The sequence below is a fragment of the Rhamphochromis sp. 'chilingali' genome (assembly GCF_963969265.1).
Source record: "Rhamphochromis sp. 'chilingali' genome assembly, chromosome: 18".
Classification (NCBI taxonomy): domain Eukaryota; kingdom Metazoa; phylum Chordata; class Actinopteri; order Cichliformes; family Cichlidae; genus Rhamphochromis; species Rhamphochromis sp. 'chilingali'.
Window position 1 is genome coordinate 14,087,525 of NC_137945.1, and position 18,978 is coordinate 14,106,502.

The 18,978-nt window shown below is 41.4% G+C and overlaps 1 protein-coding gene across 1 annotated transcript in view; it reads right to left on the reverse strand.

The window, feature by feature from the left end:
• Nucleotides 1-698: 698 nt before the first annotated feature.
• Nucleotides 699-18,978, reverse strand: part of plxdc2b (plexin domain containing 2b) — a 114,920-nt gene continuing 96,640 nt past the window's right edge. Inside the window, exons 10-14 of the mRNA XM_080864476.1 lie at nt 14,229-14,289; nt 13,958-14,111; nt 9,656-9,694; nt 4,577-4,743; nt 699-3,824 (exon numbers count right to left, since the gene is read on the reverse strand). Coding sequence (XP_080720602.1) covers nt 3,705-3,824; nt 4,577-4,743; nt 9,656-9,694; nt 13,958-14,111; nt 14,229-14,289 — 541 coding nt within the window. The 3' untranslated portion in view covers nt 699-3,704. The remainder of the gene's footprint in view (nt 3,825-4,576; nt 4,744-9,655; nt 9,695-13,957; nt 14,112-14,228; nt 14,290-18,978) is intronic.

The following is an 18,978-nucleotide window of genomic DNA, read 5'->3' on the forward strand; positions in this document are numbered from 1 at the left end:
GTGGCTAAATTTAGTAGTCGTAAAGTTAAAGTCATGTGACCACGATGTAGTTCATATAGTTAAGATTTTATGCCTTGTGTGACTCTTCGAAAATCATATCTTTCTGAACACACTAAAGTAAAGTATTAAACAAGTGTTACTTCCCACAAAACCCCAAGGACAAATCTGGGTGATGCTAATTTGGCAGTTTAAACTTTTCTTTGCTTGATAGTGAAAATGACTTTTAAAGTCTTTTAAGTTGAACTTCATCATCGGGCTTGAATTTGCTTGGCCTGATTTTAACAGTTGGAGTCTATTAATCAGAGCCGACGTTCACCTGACATCATTTAACATGGACAGTAGAGTCCTCTTATTTTTTACTTAAATGGGGCCAGAATAACGCTGCATGATTTCTGCTCATGTGGCTTCGCATCAGCTTGATGAATTAGTCCATTGATTGTCTTGTCCAAACTCCTTGGAGAAGAGATTTGCCTCCATGTGAGCGCGTGACTTGAACTGCCCACTCCGTACATGTGCTTGAAACTTGCTTGTAACTAAGACCTTAACTAAACGGAATAATTTAAAAAGATTTTTTAGGAAGTGATTCTGTTCACTTCGCTCACCTAGTGGGACTTTACTGCACTTGAATGTGTTCTTTCCAAGGACACAGGACAACGTGGTGGCAACTTCACCACCTGCGACTTTAGTATTGTTTTCAGAATGACAGGAAAAACTTTGCTAATATAAGTTCAATGAATTAAAATATTCCCAACACACATGTTATAAAATATAAGAGAATGTATTGATTTGAAACAGGCTCCTATGCTTTCCACGTAGATTAACATGTATTTTAACCAAACAGGCAAAGTACTGGTTCCTCTAAAACGAACAAAGCAACTAAAACCCAAAGGTTGGTTGCTTAAGTGCGCTTACTACTGCTGTAGTTGTATTTTTAGTTGTGTACCTGCTTACACGTTGTGACTATGCTGGTACTAGCAGACTGCCACATTTGTTTGTTTGAAGTGAGTGAATGTATAACACTATCTCAGGTATCACTGTGCTGACTGGACTTGTTGATATATCATATCGATATCGAGGCTAAACTCTTCTTCCAGGATTCGTTTGTTAGCTGATGATGCAAACTTGAAATTAGTAGGTTAGTTAGATAGGCATACTGTTAATTTCTAATGGCTGACATTTTACCTCTTGTAATTCTGGTTATTCATAGAAAGGCTACTAAGAGACATTGGCAGTAGAACTCTTTAAATGTATTGATAATGCAAAGCTTAAGCTTTACTGTGCCTGGAATTGTAATAAGTTACTGGACAGTCGTTGATGGTGGGAAGGATTTAGCAAATGCTAATCAGGGAAGTCTAATTTTTATGACATCAAAATGCTTGCACAGTATCACTTTAATCCATAGACTGTACACAAAGGATGGATGTAACTTCCTGGTTTGAAAAGTGACATCAGTTTAGTGTGAAAACCTGCAATTTCTTTTAATGTCCAGCAGGGGTCGACTCCTCTGCTTGGAAAACAAAACCTTCATGTTTAGAGGTCTGTGGGAAACTGCCCTTGGGCGCTGTTGATCTATTACCGCAAACTTTTTTCTGATCAGTTCATGGCCTTAGCTGATAGTTTCAAATCATACTGAATATAACATAATTAAGTACTACTGCTGTTCCCTCATTTCCAAGGTAGATCCGCATATTTGATTTGGGCAGATGCTTGTCCTGATGCAACCTTCTCATTTATCCAGGTTTGGGGCCAACGCAAGGAATACAGTAGCTTTTAAACCCTGGAGGTGGATTTAATGGCTCCTCCCCTCTTGAACTGGCTAGTTTTTCATATATAAGGCTTGTTTAATCGCTACACCATGGAGCCACCTGAATAAAGAATGACATAATATTTTTTTTAAATTGAGGGTTGAGGCATATGATCAGGAATTTGCTAACCAATGAGTGATGTCACAGTGGCTACTTCCATCTTTTGTGTACAGTCTGTGCTTTAACCAACTAAACCTGCATATCCTGCCTAATGAGAGGTATGGAGTCTGTGGGGGGAGGTTGAGGTAAATACATGTGACTGAAATTCTGATTAGTCTTTGGTCTCAATGTCAACAAAGTGTAAATAAAAAGAATTCAGATGATTGGAGTTCTTATGCGTTTTCATAGAAATTAACGGATGTAATATTGCACATTTTATTACTCAGAAAAACTCCAGGATTTTGAGCTCTAGTTTGTTTAAATGAGTCTACAATCATTGGTGTAAAACATGATTTTCTCTTGAAATGAGTGAATTGTTGTGACAGCAATGACTAGAACACTATTCACATTTAAGTAAAAAAGTAGAGAAAAAAAGGCCACTCATAAAAAAATAAGAAAAGAAGATTCTCATCACTGCTATACTGCAAATGTTTGCCATGAGTTACCTGAATCTGCAAATGTTTTGGCCTTGGTATATACATTACTACGGTGACATGACAGCTATTAAATGTGGACACAGAACTGGTTACGCTTGGCAACAACTGGAAAATAAACCGACACTGTAAAAATGAATCAAATCTCCAACCAGACCAATGTGTTTTCTGGCTCACGCAAACTGTATCCAGATACTTCTAAGTAAGATCAATAAGAGCCAGCTCAAATATATGCACCCATATAGCAGGTGGATGTCCAATCACTACTGTAAACTGTCTTCTGTATTCACACACGAGAATCACTTACACTCCAGAAAATATATTCACACTCACAAGCGCCTGTCTTGTAATTTTGCATTAGTACCACATGTCGAATGAGAAACAAAAAAAGAAGAAGTGCAAACTCTACTCAGGGACGAAATGGCACGGCAGTAAAGAAATCAATCCAAAGGGAAGGATAGTGTCCATCACCCATTAAAAACAACAACAACAAAAAACCCCCACCTTACACTTCATTTTCACAAAATGAAACCAGCCCCCAAAAATCACAAACTAATTCAACACCGATGCCGAATGTTCAGAGCTTTACTCCCAGCTGTGATCGATCGAGTTCAGCTCGCGTCATATCACGCAGCCACAGCCTCTCTGTGCAGAGTGCACTGTGGAAAAGTCAATTAAGCCTGCTATGGTATTGAAAAGCAATACCGACGGTCTGTACAGATAAATGCGCCAACCCCTGTGAAAACATAGAGAAAGGAAAAGAAGGAAAAACCTGATGGATATACAAAGGCCTATAATGTGTAACCCCCATGGACAATAAAGTGGACATCTTCGTTCACACACTCTGTATTGATCCTGAAAATATATTTTGTATAATTCACCCTGCTCCCCAACCCAACCAGACACACGGCTATCAGTCAAGCTGTACAGTCCCAACATGGCAACGCGATAGCAGTCGTAAAAACTCTCAACGAATGCAGAGTCGATGACGTCTGCGCTGTTCCCTCCCTCTGCCCCCCGGCAGCTCAGCTCCTTGCTAACGGGAGCTGAACAGTGGGTATGTCTGGGGATAGTCTTCAGGGGTGTCTCACTTTCTCATGTCATCGGTTACTGTATCCAGTCTCATCTAGCGCTCAATGGGCCGATTGTACAGTCTTAACGAGTCATTGTGTACACTGAGTTCCTCCACCGATAAGTGCATCCTGGAGGTTCCAGGTGAGAAGTCCCCGTGGAGCAGGAGAGAGGAGGGCTAGCACAGGAGGGAGGCTGCGGAGGGGAGGGAGGGATGTGGATGCCCCCTCCTCCCTCAGCACTGCTCGGACTCGATGAAGCCCTCCTTCTCCTGGCCCACTGGCTCCACCTCCGCGTAGGCTGGGTGACCCGACCCCCTGCGAAACTTCATGGCAGGCCACCTGCTCGGACGTCTCTACAGGAGAGAAGTTAAAGATTGAAGGTCAGAGGCAACAAATGTGGTCAAGGTTAAAGGTTAGAGGTTGCTGTGTAGTGCATTCACCTAAAGCCCTTTTATTTCAGTGTCTAACTTGACATCTATACAGCGTATGGTGCCCTGTACCTAAGACCCCATTGGTCGCTAGCATATTTCCATGGTTACCTGTAGTTTGCATGAAAGATGGTGACTTACTTGTCACCTAACAGTGGAGAGGCAGTAAAAATTGAAAGAGTGCAACACAAACCAGAAATGGATATTGTTTGCTTTCAAAGTAAAATCAACTTTAACTTTGAAAGAAAGTGTTTCCGGTTTGCTTACTGTTTGCAGCCATTAGGTGTCATACAAACCATGGCCATCAATGGTCATCTGCTTGGATCCGGTGCAGCACTATATACATCTTTGTGACTAATTTCACCTTTGTGAGTGCGGCTAGCCTCCAGAAACCACTCACCAACCAGTCACTGAATGCACACTAGCAAAACATATATTACACTTCACTTTCAAATGATGGCTGTCTGCATTTTTCGGATATTAGATATATTCAGCTTATTGAGAACACCCATGAATGTTAACTGGTTTGATTCTCATAACCAGAATTAAAAAAACTTCTCTATAGCAAAAAAAACAATAGCACAGGAAAATATAATAAGTAATTTATGTCAAGGTGTAAGACTGACAATCAGCCCTCTGACGTCAGAAACAGAAGAACTGCTGGTGCTGCTGCTCACCTCGATAAGGAAGAGGCTGGCTGCAGAGGTCGGGTGATGGTAGATGTAGACTGTGATCAGCACGCCTGCAATCATGATAAGCATCACCAGCAAGATGCCCAGGATCAAACCAGTGTGAAGAGGATGAGTGCCTTTCACCCTGTCTACAGCACTGTCAGCTGGCATCACTGGAAAACACAACAAGAAGCCATTATGTTGGCACACACGCATTCTGTTTGCTATTTCAGATTGTTAAGCACCGCTGGTTTAATTATCACTTTGTGCCACATGCTTAAAGCAAGTGTTATATTTTCTCTGGTTTCGTTGCAGTTTTGTTGTCGACCAGCAGGGGACACTCATTATTCATCAATACGCTCCTTTCCTGCTTGTGCCGATATGTTTAAGTTCAGCTTTCGCTCCGTGTCACCATTGTGGGAAAAAGGCATTTCATTTTAAAACCTAACAAATGCACCGCTCTCATTCAGCCATGCACGTCTGATTCATTTTCAGTGACTCTAAAAGTATTTGTTGAATGGTTAAAGGACATTTCTTTCACTTGGAGAACAAATTCAAGGTTCACTGTGCAACTGGCTCTTTAGTAGTCTCTGGCACGATTGTTCTGAAGGCTTTTTAGGCATTCAAGAGCAGTTCTCGTCTCCCATAAGTGCGAGTAAGAGTTAATCCCACACCAAGGTTAGCAGTGTTTGGTCCTGATGGGAGGAGGAGGAAGGTCTATAGCTGCTGATAAAGTCCTATTATAGCCTTAAGTCGTGGCACTGCAAACCGAAGAGGCTGTAAGTAGTGACTACATAAGAGATCGGTCCTTCAGCCGGGTTTGGAAGTCAGCGCTAGTCTGTAAAGCACTTCATCAGATTTATATTTGGACCTCAAAGTCGACCCAGCAGGTGTTTTGAGAGTTCTTTTGAAGATGATCACAGTAGCCTGTAAACCTACTGGGAAATCTCAGTTTTCATCTTTGGGGTACAATTTCACAAAACACACACACAGACAAAAATACAAAAACTAAGAGAACTTCCTCTGTGATTTGTCAGAGGGAAGAATACACATAATAATGACAGAAAACAGTGTCCCAGCAGAGAACATAACCCAGCAAGGATTCTGCCTTCATGTTGTACCTCATCTCACACAGATTTATAGCAGGTTCAGGCCACGTGTACTCACAAAGCTTTTTTTTTCTCCTTCTGTGCCACCCTGGCAACATCTCCAGGGCTCCTCCCCGGCTTTAATTAGCAGCAATACCCACCACTCGGCTTGTCAGCCAAGCAGCCTCTCCCCTGGCTCTCTGCCTCATTGATTTCCGGCGTACTCGGGTTGTAATCAAATCTGTGTAATGTGTGTGGGAATTCACTGTTAATGTGTTTGTCTGTGTAGACATTATGTGCCCACCATAACTGGGAATGAAAAATAAAAACAACAAACGGATAATTTGCTGTGCTGAAACAAAACAACTGATGGCCGGCAATGCTGACAACCCAACTGTGTCCATCGTTCGTCAATCAGCTATGAAGGCAGTGAGTCGGGATTCTTGCTTGACATCCTTGCTTTTGCGTTTAATGTAGTAAACACATGATCTGAGTATGCTCTGTTTTTCTCAGAGACAAGACACTTTCCCATGCGTTTGTCCGCTGGAGCTGCACAGAACCATGTCCTGCTTCAGCTGGAAGTCCAAACGATGCGACAAGCTGTTAGTTGGGGGTGTTGGAAGGTTAGTGAGGGGCATGTGGCTAAGCCGAGATGTAGGCATAATGAGAAATCAAAAGCCTAGCAGCTAAAAACCAGCAGAATGCAAGCTGAGAGTGTCCGACCCCTGGAGGAGCACAGCGCTCTGGCACAGAGAGTTTCATCTGGACTCTTCTGAGTCTAAGCCAATAAGACAGCAGCGAAGGCCTCAAAATATCACATACACTGGGTGATAGTGATCTGGTGAAACAAGCAAAATTTTCTGTGTGGTTTCCAGACTCATGTGCAGCCATGTGTCCAATAACAGATGTATTATGTGAAAAGTGGAGCTGGACAAGACTCTAAAGACTGTGGAAAAACTGTGGAAACATGCAAAAAAACCCCACATTTATATGTTTTACTGGCAAAAACTGTAGTCATACTTAAACACCTTAATAGTGCACGACTGACATAATCAAAGCACCTAAAGCATTGCCTTGATGCATGCTCAATCATCCAGGTAAGTAAATCCCAAAAGGTTGATTCTGTTTATCTGGACATCCAGATGCGTCAAGATTTCAATGAAACGTTTCTCCCATTGAAAACACTACGTCCAGAGGAACAAAATCAACCTTTTGGGGCACATAAAGTATTTTTTCATAACTGTTTTCAGAATCATACACATTAAAATGAATTTACTGGACCATAAACTGTTGATGATTTTAATTACCTCTATAATGCCAGACAGCTTGATCTATTCCACACTTTGAAACTGTTTGCTCAAAGTATGTATATACAGATGAAACTGTTGGCTAACCTACCAATAAACAGCTGAAGTAGCTAGCTAAAACTGAGAATAAAAACTTGGAAATCATTGGCTAGCTGTTAAAATAATTATCTGGCAGTCTGGGAAACAGTTTCTATTGATCACTAATACATGGAGAGTATTATGAAGTAGTACCACTGCTAATGATAAGCTGAATATAGTACTTTTCCAGGCTCAAATGAACATCTAAAGATGAGAGGTGGTGCTGGCAGAGGAGTCTTTGAAGCCTGTCTGACTGGATACTTTGCTGGGAGTATGAAATGACAGCTGGGAACCAGTGCTGTCTACAAAACAACCACAAAATATCAAGTTTGCAAAAAAAATAATTCTTAAATGTTCTTATTTTTTAATCACAAAAAGAGCTTACATTGGTGTAACTTCAGTTATAGAAATACTTCAGTTTACTGACACGTGGCTTAAAATACGTAAGTATTTTATATAATGTGAAAATATAGTATATGAATACTGTAATGGTGGGAGTACAGTTGGATAGGGACAAAGTGGTAGGTGTACAGCACATCGAATTCATTCCTCATTAGCTTTGTCCTTATGACTGCTAGGTCCTAATGGACGACAGAGCTCTTAGACAGCAATAAAATACATTAGAGATTTTGAGAGAGGACAAATGAGACCAGAGGAAACCAAGCCAATCTGTTCATTTTCAGCTCCACATTAGTGCCACGGTTGGCGCAGGGGAGTACAACTGTTCTCTCACTTGGCTAATGGGTTTCAGGAAGCCAACAACACAAACTGAGCAGACCTATAATTCAGCCTTTTTATAAATAGGAGTCGGGGAGAAGTAGCGCTGAGAAGCAGCTCCTGAAAAAAGGGCGTCTCACTCCTGTTGTTTCTTATCTTGGCTCTTATTGGAGCTGTAATCACCTCAGCATTTCCTGTCACCGTCAAGGTCAGACCAAACCTGGCTGTGATGTGAGTTAAACATGCTAGATCACCCAGACAAACTGACAGGAAGCAGGCTGATTAAATACAACTTCATAAACACCCACTCGTTACAATAGCAATACAATTAATACAGAGGAAAAGCCAATATAATTTCTCGCTTTTTATGTTTCAGTCCTTTCCTCACAATTTAGCTTCACCTTGAATAACACCATTGCCAGGTATGCGACGATAAAGGGTAGATGCATGAAAAATATGCAAAGAGATATCATCGCAGCACCAGGCGCCAGCACAAGAGTGCTCAAGTGATGGGAAACATGCAGCGTTTGTGTAATGAAAGTGTGATAGAAGCCGTGGATTTCCATTTTCTTTCGAGCAGGAAATGAAACATTTGAGAGGCTATCTCCGAAAACTGATGGAGTTCAAAGTCATTTCAGGAGTTTGGATGGTTTTGAATCCCCGAAAGTCTAATTGGAATGTTTTGAGTTTGCTTGTACGACTATAAATGTTCATGGTTTATGTACATTTTATGCTGAAAGGGCATTGTTCTCATGTTTTTATCTCATATCATTAGAACATTTTACACAGGATCAGAAAATTCTGCTTTAGCAGTCAGTAGACATCACTGTTTACAAAAAGCAGCTAGACTTATAATACTGTGGCTCTAAGACAATAATGATGGTGAATTAACTTTAACATCATAACTCCTCACTTGATAAAACAGCAGCTGGAAGTTATGAATAATCCTATTTCTTAGTATTTATGAGACAATATTAGCAAATGAATAGCCAAACAGGAAATCACATGAGTCACTTGTGCTGTTGCACTGATGCATGTAGGTGGCAGCAGTGAACAACAGCTGCGACTGTAAAATTAATGAATATCAACTCGCTATTGCATAAAAGTCCAAGTCATCATAAGTCCACCACCATGCTTGACAGTTGGTTTGAGGTGTTAATGCTGATGGGTGTGTCTTGCTAAACATGGTGCTGTGTTTTATGGTCAGACATCTCAACTTTGGTCCAAAAGACATTGTTAAACAAGTCTTGTGATTTGCAAACTTAAGCTTTGCTGCCATGTTCGTTTTAGAGAGACGAGGCTTTCTCCTGGCAACCCTTCCAAATAAGCAACACTTGTTTTATTCCTAATTGTACAGTCATGAACTTAAACCCTGTAGTCTGAGGCTTTGGGTTTTGGTTTTGGCACTGTGTTACCACACACCTGAATGCTCCACACCAGCAAACTGACGAAGCAATACATTTTCACACATTTCTCCTGCATTTTGGCCTAAATTTTGTTAAATAAATAATGACAGTGTGATGTTTTGAATCTCCCCTTAAAATTAATAGTGGCTCAACTTTCTTTTTCATATGATGCTAACTAAATCCAACCGGGCCAAAGGGCTTACTGCCTCTATTCTATTTTGTTTTTACTCGCATTGGTCCAGACACCATAATTGATCGCTGGGACCCACAGAGGACAATAAAGCATTACAGTGAGCTGCTGGATAAAGTTTATCAACTGACTGAGCCACATGTCCCCCAAAAGATAAAAAAGCAATCAGGGACAGATGCCTCAGCGGTAAAGTCAAACCAGGAGACAGAGAAACAAACAATAATAAAAACAACAGGAAGCAGCAGCGGCTTAACCTCAACAGTTATTGGATGGCACAGAAGGGAAAGTCGGGGACCTACCCTGGTTGTCTCTGAGATGCAGAGCGATCTTGGTGTCATCTGTGAGGAGACAAAAACAGAAAGAACCACGAGCATCAGACACAATGATCAATATTTCTCTTTGTTGTTTGTTTCTGACAACATAAACAACTCGCTGATGGTCCCAAATGAGCCGAAGCTTCTTTCACTATATTTAACATCCTATTAAAAATGAAAGCTGTGAATATAATGGCTTAGCATTCCCAATTCGGCACATAAAAGCAGTCTGGGGTTAACTATACATGTGAAATATGGAAATGTAGCATGACCCAGTTCTCCTCGAAGGGTAGCAGCCATTTACACACACCATAGGATTCGCATTATGCAAATTTGACCCACACATCACACAGATGCATTTCACCGGATGATTTAATTCGAAAGGATTTCAGTTTTTAAAAAGAGCAAAGCAAGTGCATTTTAGCGACTGAAATGAATCATTAAAAGATATTGTTCTCTAAGTGGCTGCACGTCGCGCAGCAGAGTTAGGGTTGTGAATTTGATATTACTGTTTCTGTACGAGGAAGCCAACAAAGCAATTACATGCTCTTCTTTCACAGAAATGTCTATATAGGTGAAGGCGTACAGAGTATAAATGACCCGGAAGCACTTAAAATTAAAAAAGCATTGTTTTTTGTAATCTATTCTCATGTATACATGCTGCACATGTGCCCAGAGAATATTACAATCTTTTAATTAGTCCTAATTTCCCCATGTTCTTACTCCACAGTTTATTTTGGTAGCTAGATTTTAGTTTTACTTCCTGTATTTGTCCTTTTGTTTTCGCTGCCCGGATTACTTTCCCCTGTGTTGGAAGTCATTTTGATAAAACATTAAAGTCTATGGAAAAAAGGAGAAAGCTAGCAGACACATCTTTTTATAGAATAGGGGACAAACTGATTTAATGTTAAATAAGTATGAGGTGTTTAGGGCTTAAAAAGGTGGAGAAAAACATCAACAAATAACCTGACCTGGTAAGACGTAAGACCTTTTTTTCATTGCTTTAATTCTACCGGAGGTTGTACATGCAGTGGAAGGTGGGAAATAAATTGCTTTTACAACTATCCCCAGTGCCGTGTAGCTATCATGGCTTAAAATACATATTACTGCAAAAATTCCATTCACTTTATAAGTGACTAGTTCCTCAGAGGGAGGCATATTAAGTACAGCTGAACGTGAGCAGAGTGAAAGACGAGACGTTTCCATCTCTTACACCCAAACAAGCCTCCACCCACGCAGACACATTCATCCTCTCCAGTCTGTTTTTTACCTCCTTCGCTCTTATGTCAACCTGCAGCTTTTGCATGAGCCACCAAGCCTGTAATCTAAGCTGACCTTTGACCCCTGCAGCTGACAAGTGAGGGGATAGCTGGCGAAACTGATCCACTGTCAGACCGTGGGTGATAACAAATGTGAACACCGCAGCACGACCTCCTGAACTCACGGATACTAACACATACGCACGCCGTGCATTTTACTCCTCATGCTGTCTGCGAGGCCTCTCACCACGCCCCGGTTTGATCTGTGGGACAACTCGTTGTGTTTTGCCTCACAGCGAGGCGTTTTTCCCATTCCCTTCGTGAACTCACCGCATCTATCCTCATCACAGCAGCGCGTCGAGCACCCCGACCGCGATGGCCCGGACATTTAAACTCAGCCCCCACGAGATGATTAATGGGTGTGCGATGGAAAAGGTCGGCCACTGCCGGAGTTAGCCATGAAAGAAATGCTTCTTTTTTGGGGGGGAATACAAAATAAAAAGATAACCCAGACTTTAATGTAGAAAGTTCAATAAAAAAATTAAAAATGGAGGACAAATGAGATCGAGACGTAGAGCACAGAAACACTGCAGACTAAAAAGTTAGACTAAAAAGACTTTCCAGTGCATACTGGAAAGTCTTTTTAGTCTAACTACACTTTTGGGGACCATTTTTAAGATTTAGTTGTTAGAAAATAAAAATTTTAAACTCAGTTAAAGCTCGTCCAGAAGCACAAAATAAAAGAGATGAACAGAACGAGAACAGCACAGACAAAAACAAATGGACAAGAATTTGCTGCAGGAAGCTGGAGACTTTCAAGACACTTTGAGGGTTTCACTGTAAAGGAGTAATAACCCACAAGAACATGATTAGCTTTAATCTTAGACTTTAAAGTCAGAACATCTGAGGTCAAACAAAGCCCTGACCTCGCACGAGCCAATAGAAGAGACTGGGAAAGATTGTTTTGCTGTGTTTACTGAGCCACACCATTAACTAAAAAACTTCCAGAGAGCCCTAATTACACCTTTTTTCCATCGAGTCCCCTCAGGCGAGGCAGATCACTTAAACTCCGTCCTGTTCAAGTCATATTCCTATGTGTTTACTTTCTAAAAGCTATGGAAAAATAACACAAATGAACAAAGACACTCTAGTTTATCATGAGTCTATGAGCAACACACCATCCTGATGACTTAAATTCCTCCAAATAGCCACAAAAATGCGTTTTGCACAACACAGAGTAGTGTTTACTAAAACCTACGATTCCCAGCTATTTCAGGAAATTACTGAGCCACTTGAACAAGTAAACATCAAATTTTTGGCCTGGTCTTTTAAGTACAGACAAATGGGGTTGAGTACTGGCATGTTGTTAGTTATTACTCCAACACGTTTATAATTTTTTTACCCACATTAATTAATTAATGAGTACAAGGTACGATTTTTAATTGAATAAAGATAGAGCTCCAAAAAATATCACATGGAAGCAAGACAACTGAAAAAACCACCACACAATGTACCAGCTGTGTGATTTTAGTGTTGATTAGAAATGAGACCTCGCGTCTCAATGAGATTTACCTGTATGAAAAATATAATAAAATAAACAGTGTTTTTATACGGTGACATACATAGAGACAAGGGTAGGTGGGCCTTTCCTATCATTTTGATTCACTTACGATTCACATCTGGAGCTGATTAAGATAAACTGGCTGTTTACTGAAATAAAACGTTTAAAGGTAATATACAAAGGGAAACGAACCGAAAATTGGCACGATAAATTCAACCGACTCGTCGTAACCCTGGCATCTCTGGAGGCGAAGAAATGGGTGTAAACAAACTCCAGAGGACACCTTGGCCGTTTTCCTATCATCAGCAAAAGACTGCTGTCTGCTGCCTCCACAGAGATTTGCATTAAATAACTCGGAGATTATGCGGTCTGGATTCATCTCCCTGCACTGAATCATGTGCTCAATACTTTGCGGTGCAATATTAAAGGAACGTGACTTTCTCGACCTTTGCACAAGTTGAGGAAATGTGTGTGATGCAATGATCCATAGCGACCGTTTGTTCATACCGTCTTCACGAAAGGAGGCGCAACACACCTGTGTTTTGATCAAAGGTGTGCGCTACGAAGCAACGCTAACGGGTTAGTGATCTTTAAGTCAGAGTTTTAGTATCGCGAAGGCGGCTCTCTTTTTAACCTGGTTAAATCACCATGGTAACCTGATCTGGAACTGGTTATCTTCTGGTATGTTCGGAAAAGTTCTGGTAGCCAAAATGTCCTCTATGTATAAAAGACATTTTTGGTTAATTCAGAGAAAATGCTCTATATTGTTTGTATTGAATTTCTCTTGTGTCACACCAGTCCTCTGCATGTCCTCCTTTACGACATCCATGAATCTTCTCTGTGGTCTTCCTCTTCCTCACACCTGGCAGCTCTATCTTTAACGTCCTTTGTCCAGTATATCCACTATCTCTCCTCCGCACACGTCCAAACCACCTCAGCCTGAGCTGTCCCTCTGATATACTCATGTTAAGGCTTCAAAAAGGAAAATTAGTCTTTAGAGTCAAACAGCAAAACGCCTCATAAATAACCTGAAAAATGACTGAAAAGAACAACAGAGGGATGAGAATATTTTTAAGTGTCAACAGATCTGTCACATTCTTAGGCATGAAAGACCGAGACTGAGCTAGCAATGTGAGATGATCCCAGGTCTGTGTGGGTGCTTCCATTTTCGACCGGTGGGATTTGTCCTAATTCGATCTGCTTCTTTAAAAGTTGGTACAAGCACAGCGCTCCGCTGCTTGTCATCTGGAACATTTGTTTTTGTTTAAGTAGAGAGCTGCAGCACATATTCATGTATTCTTTAAACAAAATGTGTGTCTTGTGCATGTTGCAAAACAGGAAATGCATCAATAACAATAAAGAGCAGCTCCAGAGCATGCACTTCATTTAACATCTCGCCAGAATGGAGCATCGATCACAGCACAATATGCTCTGTGGCCGCGATCCAACGTTTTACTTCTACTTCACCTTCAGTGGGGACGCTGGTGGGGGGGTGGGAGGTGGAGGGTGTTTCCCTGCCCGCAGTGGCCTCCTTCCCTTTGGGTGTTGTTTTGGCAGCAACCGTGGTGGTGAAAGGGTAAAGGTACGTAGTGTCTGCGATGTCACACATCTTGTCCTTGGTCTGAAAGATGAGACATTTTGTTATGTTTCTGATACAGATTTAGATGTTTCACCATCCTGAACTGTCGAAATCACTATCAGGTATGATGATGTAAAGGCTGCTTATTGTGACACTCACCTCATCTGGGCAGCTACTGTCCATCCAGTCCTGGTGATGGCGGTCAAAGCCAGTGGAACATCTGAGAGCAGAGGAAACAGCACATATGTCAGTCTAATAAAGGTGGAAGTGGAGTGGGATTATAGTGTATGTATATAGTGTAACCAAAGTTGAGGATTTTCAGAACACACTAACATACACCGTTTTTTAAACAAAACATAAAGCAGGAAAGATTTAGAGTCATAGTCAGGATTTAGTTAATCCAGCAGAGGGGCTCCATCCTAACTGTTTATAATAACTAACAGTGTTTGGAGCACAACTGCTGTAGGGTACCCATCACAGCCAAGCAGGATACATTACTCTTAAAACCAGAAGTCAAGAGCTTCGATGTTGCCTGCAAGCCTGCTTTAAATCAAAACCCAGAGTATATATGGCCAAGCATTAGTTGGTCTGCACACCGGTGGTCAGAGCTGTCTGATAACTCCAACAAAGTTGCAAGGACAGAATTAAAAGAGATTATACAGTATGTTGTGCTATGTATGAACAAAACTTTTTTTTGTCATATCCAATTTCGCAGAGTAATTTCTAGCTACAAATGAAAAAACAAAAAAATATTTTTTTTTTGAATGGTGATGTCGAGCGTTAGCACGGTTAGCTTGTTAACGTGTTATCGCCGTGCAGCCCCACGCACGGGGCGATCCGTGTTAACTCGCTAACGGAGATTTGCAGCGTTAATGCGGTTATGGCGTTAACGTCATTTTACAGAGATTAACGCCGACGGCACTAATTCATTGCTTTCTATGTCCAGTCTCCCCAACTGTGTCCCTGGTTTGTTATGTCTCCATGTCTGTTTAACCCCAGTCTCACTTTCAAGTTCACTTGTCTTAGTCTGAGTCTCAGTGTGTGTTACTTCCTGTTTTATTTTGACAGTCTCTTGTCTTGTGTGTGTGATGTTCAGTTTTGCTTCCCCTGTCTCGACAGTCAGATTCTGTTCAGCTGTGTTCCACAAATGTATCCGATCTACTCCTGTGTATATATTATCTGCGTGAGCCTGTCCTTGTTTTTTAGTTACAGACGTGTGTTAAGTTTGTTTTGTTGCAAGGCCTCACCAATAAAGCTGTTCTGAGTTTTATGCCTTGTTTGGAAAACATGGAAATGGAAAACAAAGTGGAAAAGGAAAAAGGAAGACTAAAATGAAACAAAAGTTCTCACTGTAATCAAACTCAGGATGCTGCTATCCCAAACAGGCCAACAGTCTATCCCCAAATTTCACATTTCAAGCCTAAAAAGATTCTTTGTGGCTCTTGTCAGGCTTTCTAAAAAGCGCTGCATAATTATTTTCCAAGCTGAGTCATATTCCTCATGGTTGTAAGTACAACGAAGCTGAGTGCTCCCTCTAAACATTCATAGTGTAATTTAAGCTAAGCTCAATAATACTTTCAGGTTTGTCGACTTTGAAGCAAGCTGGGAAGAAAATATCTACACCTCCCACTCCCTGCCACCCTCTGAGCTTTGGATTCAAGGAGCTTAAAGGGGAAAGTGCGAAGGTCTGTGAGTGGGAAGTTCAAGGGGTCATGAGGCCTTGGGATAAGGGTCCTGCTGAGTCAACTATGCGTAACCATACAATTTGAAAAGACAGACAGCAATCGAGGCAACAGCTACTAATCTTGCCTGCTGTAAAGGATAAAAATTATAACTCGCTTGCTGGTGAGCTCGCCATCATCCTGTCTGTCTACGCTCTCAAAGGATTTTCTGTGTGGAAGAAAAAGTTAGCATGCAAAGCAGGAAACCCACTCGCTCTGACATGCACACGGATAAAAACAACCTACGACCAGCTCGCAAGGCAGAAACACGGCAGTTCAAAGCACGATAGCAGTGGTATCTCTGCTTTGTGCTGCAGGGACACTATGAGCCCAAAAGGATCTCATGCATCCCCAGCAGGCCCCATTTCTCCAGAGAACATATTGTTATGGTAATGACTTTATCAGAAGAAGTCCATTCTCATCTTTCTACCTCTCTAATCATCCCATTTCTTTTACCCCCATCCCAAAAAAAAAAAAAATCACTCCATCTGTTCAATCAGGCGAGACAGATTCCTCTGCTTAATCCCCCATTTCCCCCCAGCTGCTTTTCCCCCCTGAGAGGGCAGCGGAGCAGCCAGAATGAGGCGCGATATTACTGAGCAGGTCTGGTCTAACCTGTCTCTAAAAGGAGCTCGTGGCTTTGTTTCTTCTCAATGGCATCCATTTCAGCCGGTTGCCATCTAAGACAGCGAGCCCACAGCGCTTTAATTAGAAATGGGCTGAGGTGCTTCATTTAAATATAAATAAACCCATGAGGTGAATATTTCTGCTCAGGTTTTCAACAATCACAGCAGGATGGCTGGATCGTGATATTAGGTTTCATTCTGACTCATTCTTAGAGGGAGTCATTCCTTGCATGACAGAAATGATTATAAAACTGTTTTAACCCTTTAAATTTTCATATAATCAAATCATTTTGATGCATCTTTTTCAGAACATGTCTGTCAGGATAATTCTCTCTCTCTCGCTGATTATCCCACTGTGGAAGGTCCTAGAAGAAAACTACAAGCTCTCTGCCAACAGCTTGTAGTTTTCTCTCAGCATAGGCTGTTTACCCCTGAGAGCAGTATTACTTTAACATTATAAAGGGAACATTAGATGATGGTGACAGTTCATTCTGCTCTCAGTGATTTACTTTTAGAGAGAAATGTATTTATAGGAAGTTTATCACTTTGCTACTTTGCTAGTACCAGGACCCCCTTTTACCTTCAGAACTGCCTTTATTCTTCATATTCAACAAGGTCCAAAAGCATGATTTTAAAACAGTTTTAACTCTTGGACCAGTCTCGCTGGACCATATTGTCATGATAGCATCACACAGCTGCTGCAGATTTGTTGGCTGAACACATGCATGATGTGAATCTTCCATTTTACCACATCCCAAGGGTGCTCTGTTGGATTGAGATCTGGTGACTGTGGAGGCCATTTGAGTACAGAGAACTCAAGAAACCCGTATGAGATAATTGTGCTTGATGCTGACATCATGAGATGGGTACACTGTGGTCATAAAGGGATGGACATGGACAACAATACTAAGTGTGGGATTTAAAAAAGTTCAGTTGGTGCTAAGGGTCCCAAAGTGTAAATCCTTCTTGTCAACTTGATTGTGTCAATATTTGACCCGACCATTTGAATGCTGCAGCAGATATCAAGACTCATCAAATCAGATGTTTTTCTAATCTTCTATCATCCAATCTTGGTGAGCCTGTAAAAACTGTAACCTCAGCTTCCAGTTCTTAGCTGACAGGAGTGGAACCCAGGGTGGCGGCCCACCTTGGTTGCTGTTGCCTTCCTGTCAGCTCAAAGCAGTGGATGCTATCCTCTGGCGTCTACATACCTACATGCAGTGAGTTCCTGCCATGTGATTGGCTGATTAGATATTTGGGTTAATGAGCAGCTGAACAGGTGCAAATAAAAACGTGTGTGCTACTCTTAGATTAATGAAAACACACCTGTAGTTTATTACTTTTTGGTTTTGCTTCATTAGTAAACTTTGCTTAGAATTTACTTTTAAGTAAAGCAGGACTTTTGAGATCTAAAATCTCAGACTGGTGAGCCTGTGTGCCGTTTCACATAAAAACTATAGAGGAACAATTTGGTGTGAGGCTACCACAAATTAAAATTCAACATTCGTCTCCTTAACACCCATTTGTGATGCACACCAGCTGTGTTTTTTTAGGTAAACAAATCCCTGCACCTCTAAGCACATCAGCATTCAGAGGCTCTGGCACGTACGGCCCACTGTGAGTCCACGGCAATGTCTGTCATGCTTTATTAACCCGCTTTAGTCCACATCAGCCACAGCAAACTGATTCACCTTGTAACTTAGCATGAAAGAGGCGCCAGGCTCTCACCTTCACAGCACTCCACGGTGCGATCAGTCTGTTAGGGACGTTCCCTTTAAATTTCAGCTTCTTTCATTAACCCCCAGAGCCAGCGAGGCTGCCATAGTTTTTAATTAGTGCGTGTTTAAAGCATGTTTGCCTTTTTCAAAGGAAATGGCTGAAGGATACAAAGGGCAGAGTGATGCTGAACAGTTAGATATTAACACAGTAGGAAAGCTAATTAAAATGCTGCTTAATGAGATCCCTGCTACAGGCGTACAGTATCTCTCCACCGCATCCATAAACTGCTGAACAGAAAAGCACTTTTTCATATCATTGAACTGTAAATTAGATTGTCAAAGGGGAGGGCATTCAAAATGCAAAACAGAGGGGAAGTCAACTCCCAATACCCCTTCGAAGTCCAAAATAACAATTCCCAGCGGACAGAGCAGAAGAGCTACACATTTCATTAAGTACTCCAAATAAATAATTAGTCCAAAGGAAAAGATTGGCAGATGAACGCTCACTAATCAAGGAGTTTAAAATGCAGCGCCGCAGGAAAAGAAGCGATTGTAGCTCGAAAGGTCAAACGGCAAACCCCCCGAAACACTGACGACAATCTCCGAAAATATTTTCAACAAAATAAAAGTGCAGAAAAGCAGACACCCATTGACAGTCAGGTCCAAGCTTCCTTAACTTACAGGGAAGATAAACTCCTCCACCATCTATCCTCGGTGTCTGTTTAGCTCAGACTTTTCTATTTGATAAAATAAAACCCACCACAGCTCACATTTCAGCTGTCAGGAAATTCTGGGGAGGAACGCCAACACTTCTTTAGCAGCTCAAATATTTACTTTTGTTTGA